Source organism: Chenopodium quinoa, unplaced genomic scaffold (genome assembly GCF_001683475.1).
Source record: "Chenopodium quinoa cultivar QQ74 unplaced genomic scaffold, ASM168347v1, whole genome shotgun sequence".
In the NCBI taxonomy this organism is placed as follows: Eukaryota; Viridiplantae; Streptophyta; class Magnoliopsida; order Caryophyllales; family Amaranthaceae; genus Chenopodium; species Chenopodium quinoa.
Genome location: NW_018744895.1, coordinates 2055416 through 2066630, shown reverse-complemented (window position 1 = coordinate 2066630; position 11215 = coordinate 2055416). Strand labels below are relative to the sequence as shown.

Genomic DNA, 11215 nt, shown 5'->3' with positions numbered 1-11215 from the left:
ATTTGACACATTAATTATTTCTGTACTTATTTGTAATAGACTAACTCTTGCAAACTTTAATTTATTTGTGTTATTACATCATTTGTTTTCTTCGTGTTGAATTTTAAACAACATATGTAAACATATATATACTAACAGGTGTGAGCCACTGCAACATACTCCTTCTGTCCCTCAATTAGATGCGCACTTCTCTATATTATGTGAGTAATAAATGCTAGAAATAGACATCTAATAAAGGGAGGGAAGGAGTAGTGAATATATAAGGACAAAAAAAGCAATTGACAACAACCAAAAAAATAACATAATGAACAAAGGGTAGCCAAATAACAGAGCTAGCGTATACTTCACATTCATGACGAGTTCAGAACATTCTGAGCACTAGAATCATAGAAAGGACAAGTGTTGAATGCGTAAGGATATTTGACAAAGTATATTATTTTTGTATCATTCAAAGTTGAAAATTATTGCAAGTTTTGCAACCCTTGATATGAGATTTTGGTCACAGAAGAGTAATAAACACAACGCATTGCTTTCAAAGAACAAGAAAAAAGATAACATTGTGTCATGAGTTCTATGGTCGAAAAATAAATTGTGTAAAGAACTGGGCTAACGATTCAAGTTACAAATTTCATGTCATTTATAATATACAATCATAAGAATACAGCTTAAAACTTAAGTCAGCACAGATGAAATTTGAAAAATCGGTCTTCACTACCTATGTCTAGATCTAAACACGATACATGTATTCCTAGCATCTTTGATTAAACAGTCATCTTCGGAGTCTTGCTGCAAACATTCCTCTCGCAAGGTTCATGGTGAAACTTCACGATTATGGAGCAAGTTTTGCTGCAACCATTCCTCTTCCAAGGCTCATGGTGCAACATCATTATCATGGAGAAATAGCAGAGTTGCCTGCGGATAGAAAAATCAGCATCAAAACTCAATAACGTCTAACTTAGCAAAGCACAGTAATGTCATAATAAGAACATATAACATAATAACAATGTCTTTTCTTTCTCCTTCACTAAATTCCTTTAATTGTCCATCTTAGGATTTATTAACATTTCCCACATAAAAATTATTTACACAATTTGCTGCTCCTGGACAGGTCAAGATGAGCAGGAATAAATTAAGAGGAATCAACAGAAAACAGTACCGCAACCTTTTTCATGCTTTTTCGACTAATATATTTACAGCAAAAAAAAATAAACAAAGTACATGAAGTTAATTTACCAATAGGCTCAAATGTTTGAATCGTGAGGAGCAACAAGCAAAAGTACACATCAGAAAACCAAAGTCCCTCAATTCATCCCGCAACATTGAAATCTACAAGAGAACAGATATCCCAAATCATAAAAGGTTGCTATGACTAGTCCGGGTTCTTACCTCATTTCACTGACAGCTTAACGAGGCAACTATTATTCCAGCGTTTTTAAATTAATTTGCAGTACACCCTTGGCTCCCCACAGAAAAATTTACAATATCTAATTTCTCTGAAAAATCTACTCTAAATGGCTTAAGGCTTCTGTTTGCACAATTTCTATGAACGAGGTATGAGCTAACAATTGCATACAAATTAGACATCCTGCAGAATTCTGAGTTGCTGACTAGTTTTAGAAAAGATAATTTGGTGCCAAGGGAAAATCTGATCTGGTCAGATAGTCATTGAAGCGTGGTCAGATATGGAGGCTAAGGGAAATGCAAATTCTCAGCAGCAATGCCTAATTTTAATTTTCAAATTATATGGTACAGTTTGTAATGGAGGAAAGCATGAGAAGACAGGGGATGGTCCACCTTGATTAGAAGTGACCTACCACCACCATATATATATAGTTGCAACAAGCTACAGGCCATACAAGTCAAGTCCAAGTAACTATACATGAAATTACTTGTACACATATTGATTCCATACCATTAATATCAAAGAAAAATTGAGCTTTCTAATTAATATAAAGTTCAATTCTAAAATCAAGTACCCCAAAAACTAGACGAGATTTTAAGTTATTTTCACAGGAGTTTCACATTTAAATGATCAGGTGACAATAATATTTAAATTTAAACACATAAAAATTACAGCAGTTCTCCATTTCCACTTCCCTACCTCAACGGATAGGTACAAAAATCTCATAGATTGTACATTGTGATTGTGAATTGATCTTGTAACTTGCTTATCAACCCTGAGTTGAATAATGTTTGAAAGAATTTTGAGCAAATTCCAGAATAAGGCACATGACATAGGTACACTCTATTTTCTCCATACTTTCTCTCTTTCTTTCCTAGTAACTGGCCACAATCACTCAGCTGATTCTAATAGATAGTAGAGCTGTCGTAGCTCTACAAAACAAATAATAGATTTATAAACCCTGCTCAATTAGACTTAAAAAAATCTAAGAGACCAATTTGATTTCCTATTAGGTCCTACAGCTCTCCCTAGACCAAACAGGTAAAATTTTAAGGAGAATAACAATAATCCAGGATTGAAAATATAATTTCCAATTTGCACTTTCATTTAATATACACAGAATAGCAGACTAAACTAAGATGGGATTTTAAATTGTCTCCGGTCCTTTTTATAGTTGAATAGAAAACAGCTGTTGAGTATTCTTTGGAGACAGCATCATTTCAATCGCCATAATATGAATCTAAAAGCAAACACACTTGAGAAATTCCAAGACTTTCAAATTTAATGCAGATACAAATCTCAGGAAAGGGGCAGGGGGTTCTTGCAGCTAGCAGAGCTGTCAAAATAAGAGATGATGAATCTGCACTAATTTATAAAATATATCAACTACCAAAAAAAAATCGCAAGCTGGTACATCTTACTAGGAGATGATAAGAATATCCCTCTTTCAAAATAAAGTGGCACTTATACATAGAATAAATATATAAAGCATAGTGTAATATACCTTCCAAAACATCTGCCTCAAATAATCTTATTTCGAATCTCTTCCAGTTTCTTTAGAATCTCTGCAGGAGTTCTGTCCAATTCATCTGCAATCTTCCTCTGCATATCCATAGGTAAAGTTGGAAACTGTTCACACAGATCTCCATCAATCACATCCTACAAAATCAAGAACAAATTTCAGCGATCATTGGAAAAAGAAATTGCTTGAAGAGAGCCTGACAATGAACAGACCATACAATCTTACACACCCATAAGCTAATTCATCCAAGGCTCAAGCGGTTATATAAGGTCCGAAAATAAGCAATTGATAGATAAAGGGGGAGGGATATAGTGGTGAGTAAACTATTAGTGAATTGGAGGCAGCCCATTATCCTGAAGCGGAAGTTAATCACTACAGACTGATAATCTACTACCTTGTATTCTTCCACCCAATCGACCATATACTAATAAGAACCATCCTTTTTATTTAATTCAGATTGCCCATTTATTAATTAAGCTCATCACTCCCAAGGATACCCTGAGGCTCAACATTAAAATGAAATCAAATAAAAATTTCAAAGAGGGCAAACAAGAGGAATTCAGGAAGCAACAAGCATACCTTAACAGGAAAATATGCAGATCTATATGCCATATGATCTCTGCCACACAGAGGTGGGTGCTCCTGCCTCAAATGCATTTCCAAGTGAGAAAAGAAGTCAACATCATCACGGGATGTGAAAGGAAGAAATGCTCCCAAGCTCCCCATTACAGTGCCATAAATAATGCATTCTCCACCACCAGGTATAAGAGATGCCTTCTGCAGACTAGATACAACATCACCAACGTGAAACTGAACTATCTCCTCCACCTTGTTAGGAGCTCCATTTAATCTACCCTGTTCCCATTTTATTTTCCCACCAGTAGGGTCCTCTTCAATTTCGTCAGAGACATCCTGAGGTAGCCGAACAAAATATACATTCCCAAACTTGTCTGCACCAGCCATTGTGTCAAAATCAACATGGTGTGACGCAGTGAGCCATCTAGGGTAAACATCATCAGCAAATATGTAGAGCTGGTTCTCATCCCGTCTATACTTGCAATAATGGAATGACTGCAAACAGCAAAAGATATTTTTTTTGTCAAATGTCAACAGAACCAAACACACCAAACAACCAAATCTATTACAACTAAAATAAATGAGATGAAAAGGCTAAAAAAAGGACATAAAGAAACATTTCCAAACAAGTTAATGAAATTGCAAAATTACAAAAAATTACAGGACTCACAATGCAAAACATACCAATGGGAATGGACCAAATTAAAAAAAGTCTTTATTATGTTCTATAGAGTCAGACAATGATATTTGGAATTGGAAATTCAAGGACACCTGCTGCAGGACACAATAATAGAAACATCTAGATTTTGAAAATATACTCGAGGACATGGTATATAATAGAAGCAATTATTTACACTTCTGCCATTTTTTTACAAGTGCAACAATTTGACGTTGACAATCATTTGTGATTTTAAGAAAGGCAATAGTCATATTCTGCTAGTTAGATTTGTTTTGAAATATACTTTCAAAAAATCAAACTTTTTATATACTAGACTGTAATAAAAGATACTAATGACCAAAGATTTGCATCGGCAATCATGAAAGTCTTAAATTTGCACTTACAAAAGGAAACTGAGGAATGGTTTTTGCAAGAAATTAAGCTATTTAAAATACTTCTAATACGATTAGAAGTACATAGGGGATAAAATGGAAGTATATTTTTATTTATTTTCCAGCAGATCATTTAAAATTTTAAATACTTCCCCGGCCCCCCAAAAATGTCTCGTTCAATAACGAGTTGTAGTAACTCTAGCAAGGTGTTGTTGATTAAAATCTATAGGGCACTAATTTACCTGATATTAAAGTATGGCAGTCTAGTAGGCTAACACACATCAATGAATAGACTCATCTGATTAACCTGTCATACTAGTGTCAACACAACCCAACCCATCACAAAAATGGGTATCAGCGTTGGTAGAGATCAGTACCCCTACACTTTCTACGGATGTTGATATCCACTAAAATAAGAGGCAGGACATTGAAGCTTTTGAGCATGAAAGAATGATGTGTAGACCAGGTCCACAAATTTGAGTAGTCTTCTCTGGCAAAAAGGCTTTGTTTTCTTCATTATTTTCTCAATTGCAGTGATATTCCAGTACCCATTTTTCCCTACTTTTTTTAAATGTAAGAATAAGGGGTAGCCAAATAGGTGTGGGAAAGTAGAACCCACCTAACAACCACTAAACATTTATTTCTCCCTCTTAGTTTTTATAACCTTAGAATTCCAAAAATACGGTTTTTACATTTCAGCCATTATTAGTTACGTGTACAAAGTAGGTATAAAACGGAGATGGTGGGTCAGGGGTATGAAAACTAGAAATCTGGTGAGGCCTTGCCAAAATAATATAAAAATGTTCATCTTCGGGCATGTGTTGTTCACCTTACAACTACTAATTTCAAGAAAAATTAAGTTATAAAATCAAATAAGAATTTATAAGTCCGGATAAATTAGTTTCGGGGAATCAATATAAGTTCAAATATGCGCTAAAAAGGGCTACACAAGTTTAATTTACGACAAAAGCAAGTTCATATAAGGTCGGATAAGTTAAGGTAAGTTCAAATATGTTTATATAAGGTGAAAAGAAAGTACCCTTATTCCCTTAATCTAAGGAGAGGATTATACACATAAATAAATTCTATTTATTGATGTGCTCCTATGCCTCGTTATGTTTCAAATCCTTTTGAAATGTGTCATCAAGTCCTTCACTTTTTATGTCTAATATTCGTATCCAAAACAATGTCTGAACATCCAAAGCACAAATTGTTTAGCACTACATTGATTCAATCTTCTCATAGAAGATTGGATTCACAATGTCACAAAACATGGGCTGTGATGGCCCTACATATGTTCAAAAAATAAACCATTTGAAGCAAAAGTTGACTAACAACAGAAATGTTAATGAAATAAAGAACTTTACCCCAACCTAAAGATTGAATTGGGATGTGCTAGACTTGGTAAGATATAGCATGAATAGATTTATGTTTGAGCCATTACAACCAAGGACCAAACCCATGATCAAAACACGTGGGGCACAGCCCATCTTTTTCCCACGCTTTTTCCGTATTCGAGCCAATCCAAAACAACAACACAAAGTCTACTATCAATTTTTCAAACTGGAACATGCAAGGCTTGATGCCATGACTTCCATCTTTACACCAACCCTTCCATTCGTGTCCATACAAAAAGTAGTTGCATACCCAAAAAAAAAAAAAAGGTCACAATGGCTAACATTGATGGCTAACAAATTGTTCCCCTTACTAAAGCAATTAACTGGCTTCTTAAGGACATTGTGGTAATTTAAAATCATATTAGCTACCAAAATAACAGTAATCTAGCCCCTCTTAGTTACATGTGCCAATAATCACAACTATACAGTAGGACTGTCAATCTCAATTGGGAGTATAAATATATATATACTTCCTTCGTTTGTTATAGTGCACCATTCGCCTTTATGGGAAGTTGCATATTAATTGGATCAATTCCTTTTATGGAACGCTTTCATAAACCTTGAGCATGTGTTCACGCACCATATATCCATTATACCATAGTAGACATTTGATAATAACCAATATTAACCCCACCTTTTCTCTCTGCTCTGTTTGTACTCACATGGGCATTCTCAATAACCCCCACCTTCTAAATTTTTTAATCCCTTTCTTAAATCTTGTGCCCAAAGCAAACTGTGCAATTAAAACGGAGGAAGTATTTGACAGGGTCTCAATTATCCAAAAACATGTCATGTGACTGGTAGTAGTGTCCTTTTCAAACGGAGCCAAATAGTCAACAATTCTAGATTGATTTGGTTTTGAGCAAATAAGCAAAAAATTATGAAAGATATAAACATTAATTCATAATGCTAAGCCGTTCTTACGAACTTATAAGCTTGAAGCTACAAATATCGAAGTTAGTGACTAGCTTTTGTCTCACAGTCTTCATGCCTCCTCCTTCCTCATCTCTCTCGATAAAATATACACGGTTTCAATCCCTATGATGATTCTAGAGTAGCTTTTGTCTCACGTGCACAGGTGGCAGCTCTCTCTATTTTAGTAATTAATATGAAGACTATTAACGTAATAATACTAGCCTACCCACAACTCCCCTTCCTTAGGTCAGTTTACTACAGATTCCCTAGTCTTAAAATTAATGATGTAAAACAAGAGAGAGCAAATTATTGTCACTGACTCACCACCAACTGGTATTTGAAAAACCCCTATGCCTGACACCCAACAAGCCACTAGCAATATCCTTTTCAAAGCCATTGACTTAATGTTGATGATGATGTTGAGTTTTAGATAGTATGTAACAATTCTTGAGAAGGATCTTAGGGTAGTTTAGTATTAAGACAGAATGACAGATTTGTGCTGAACGTGTATAAGTGTCTTTACTCGTGAGTTATTCAAACAATCACAATAAAATAGAGGGAGTGCCTAACAAAGAGTCGTGACTCGTGAAGAGGATGTGAGTAAAGGGCAGCAAAGAGTCCAATTTTTCACACTTAATTTTTTTCATATTAACATCAACAACAGAAATAACAATCATCAAGATTTTTGAACACTGATAGATGATTATTCGAAGTAAAAACAAATGAAAAAACAGAAAATGACATGGTAAGAAATCAGAAGTGCTTACCTCTTGGATATCACCCACATAAATACGATCACGATAAGTGTGTATAGTAATAATTGTGTTTGGAAACAGCTTATTCTCACATTTTCTAAGTAATTTCTTCTTGCCCAAATCATACAGCCTGAGCACAGATCCTATTCCTGCAAGTAATCTTCCCTGAAATTGGGATAAAGCCAATGGAACACCTTCTACTTGGGTTTTGTGCAAAAGTTCAAGTTTTCCACCATCAACAAATCGATAAATATGAATATATGCAGCCTCAAACGATCTTTTAGGGAAAAATTGTAATGACTTCGCAGTACCAACAGCTAGTAGGGTCCCATACTCCTTGTCATGGAAATTTACAGTGCATATACTAAATGCAGCCTCATTATCCTGAAGCTCTAGGCAGCAAGTAGTTTCCTCTGTTCTTGGATCAAGAACCCTGATGCAAGAAACCCATTTCTCTTTCTCTGCTTTTGGATAACCATACTGCTCATCAGAGAGATGATTATCTTCATCTTCATCACCATTTTCCATTTCAATATTACCATTCTCATCCAACCCAGCACCAAAGCATTCTTTCTGTGCAGCCTCGCGTTCTTCAGCAGTTAATGCACGCTGATCGCTCTCAATCGTGACCAGCAACTTCCGCTTAGGCTGGAGCACAAACTTTCGTGGAGTGTACCTCAAAGGGATCGCAGTTTCATTAAATGTCTCACCAAGCCTCTCAATAGTAAACACCTTTAAAGCCTCAGCAGCAACGGCAACTACACCTTCTGCACACTGATCAGATGAAAATGAGGCCGCAAATTCAAGTGTACCACATGTCAGAGGTGTCAAAAGGAAGTGTCCCTGATATATGTACCCAAGCCAAGGACGGCTTGACAAACAAAGCATCGCACGCCGACCTCGCACTATAATTGAAAAAAGTTTTGGGGCTCTGAGCCCCAAAAACCGAGAACGAGAATCAGAGAGTTGACCTGTAACCATGTCTACAACTGTCCTAAACAATACACCATTCTGCAAACCAGCATTAAGGAAAAGGCTGGCAGGATGATCAGCACCATCCTCACCTCCGGTTGATGCCTGAATCTCAAGAAACAGTAAAGATTCAGGGGGCGAAAAAACACTTTGCAGACTCAACACTTGCATACAATCATCTGGATCAAGAGATAAGATACGAATAGTATTATCATAGGAACCAACTGCAAGAAACCGAGATCTCTGTCTCCCTTCCGGAACTGGAGCAATGTCCAAACAAGCCACATCTCCAGGCATTTCATGTTTCTCTACTTCCATCAACTGACCAGTCATATCCACCTCAAAGTAGATAAGCTCTCCTCCACTGAGTGCAATAACAACTTGAAGCCTGTTGTACCCAACCTTAACTATGGTCCTCTTTCCAGGGGTTCTCCACTCATTGATACGACCATCTTCCCTAATGTGCCTAATACCACTAGGGTGGACTTGCATGAGAGAATCATCACCAATCAAAGATACAGCAAGAGAAGGAGTAGTATCTAAGAATCCACTGTCACTAACTTCTTCAACTGTCTCACCAATTGAGAGTACAAGAGTTACACTAGCAAATGAAACCACAATATAAGCATCAAATTCATCATTAACATTCTTTTTCACTGTCCATACCGCATTTGGCACACCAGGAAGTGGAGAGGTAGCCATCTCAGTAATTCCCAAACCAGGCCTTAAAACCCTTAAAGAGGAACGAGAACCTTGTCCACACAGCGTAAAAATCTGGGGAGTCTCTTCCTCAAAAAGATTAAACACTTTCATGTCCATTACCGGCATCAAACTCTGAACCTGGTCAACCCTAAGAAGGTTCTTAAGCCTCCTAGGTTGGAAGAACACCGGCTGAAAACCTTCATCGGTTTCCAATTCCATCATCCTAGCAGAAGAAGACTCTACATCAGGTTCATCTCCAATAGCTTGAAACTGATAAAGAGCATGATTACCAAATTCGGATGCAGCAAATAAGAAACCAGACTTTAACACACACAATGAAGACGTTACAGGGATTGTATCAAAATACTTTATCTTCAATTCGGATACACCCTCATTGCCATACTCCAAAGTGACCTTAAATATATCACCATACTCCGTCTGAAGCAAAAAGAAGAACATTGATTTCTGCTTGTGAGTTGCAGCAGACACAATCAACACCCCACGTTCAGCAGGCAAATCCAATCTCCTAGGAATCAAAGCCCGAACATCAGAATGCCCTTGATTTTTATAAATCACAAAATTCTCAGCACAAACTAAAACACCACTAGGCCCATCCCCACCACCAGGCACTGTAACAAGCATATTAGCACCATTATCAACAGGTTCTGACCACTTCCTAGAAACATGGTTAAGACCCAAATCAAGCTCATAAAAAGTAAGATGTTTTTGAGCCTCGGCCGCAGCTTGGCCAGTAGAATCCTGATCAGCCTCCGAATAATCCATCTCAACAGCCGCGAATATAGGGTTATCAAACCCACAATCAACCCCACAAATCGAATACGTTATCGTATGCGACTTATGAGCCTCTAAAGGAGACGAAATCGTCAACCTAGCAGCAGTATCCCTATTCAAAACATAAACAAGCTTCTGCTTTTCACAAGCCCCAATCATAACAGCCCTCCCTTTCGGGTCAATCGCCAAGTACTGACCCGGAACAATCCGACGACAACCCGATTTCCCAAACGTCTCCTGGTGAACCTTATCAAACACATTCTTCTCCTTATTGTATTCTAAGATTACAATTCGACCAGAATCGGACCCGACAACAATATAATCTTTGTGCGAACCAGTAAGTCTAAATTGAGCTAAAGAACGAATAGCACCAAAAATATCAACAGAAAGTAGGGTTTGAATCTTACCACTGTCATCAGGGCGAAGAAGATCAAGAACTTTGCCTCTTGCTACAACAATTTCTTGAACCTTACCACCGGAGAAGTTCCCATTAATGGCGCAAACAATGCCAGTGGGTTTTTGAAGGGTTAAACTGTAGAGATACATGGTGTAGGAAACCCTAATCCTAGGGTTTCAGAGGGAAGGAGAGAGAAAGAGAAAGAGGAAATGGAGGTGAAAAAGAAGATGAATTGATAAACCCTACTTCATCTGAGATTGGGGGAAAATGAGGAGAGAGAAAGTAGGGTTTTAGAGTTTGGAGGAGTAGCAGAGTGTACTGAGAAGAAGAGGGAAGAAGGCGGTGTGAATTCTGAATTTTTTGTATTGAAGAAATGAGAGATTTGACACTTCGACAATTTTATTCTTTTTTCTAATTAGATTTTTTTTTTTTTTTACCACCTTTAAAAAAAAAATTTAAATTTACTACGGAGTATCATACGAAGTATGAAATACGGAGTATGTACTGTTTCGGGGTTTTCTGATGTCCTGCGGGAGAGTTACAATTCCGAGACTGGAACCGGACGCCTGTACCTGCAAAATAACGGAGACTCCTGAGAGCTCCGCCTCCAACGGCCAAGTTAGTACCTGATTAAGGAGTAGTTAATACAGAAATTAAAGTAATGAGATCTCTCTAGGTGAGAGTGCTTAGTGTTGGTAATCTGCGTCGTTAGCGAGATTAGCCGGTTGTTAATAA

At 37.0% G+C, this 11215-nt stretch overlaps 1 protein-coding gene across 1 annotated transcript; it reads right to left on the bottom strand.

Annotated features, from left to right (window-relative positions):
- Positions 1-499: 499 nt before the first annotated feature.
- Positions 500-10947, bottom strand: LOC110706025 (spliceosome-associated protein 130 A-like). The gene is made up of 4 exons (XM_021883936.1): positions 7630-10947; positions 3504-3995; positions 2907-3061; positions 500-912 (listed from the first exon to the last, which is right to left on the bottom strand). Exons 1-3 carry the CDS (start codon positions 10627-10629, stop codon positions 2924-2926), a joined length of 3630 nt encoding a protein of 1209 aa, XP_021739628.1. The 5' UTR covers positions 10630-10947; the 3' UTR covers positions 500-912; positions 2907-2923.
- Between the last annotated feature and the right edge of the window lie 268 nt (positions 10948-11215).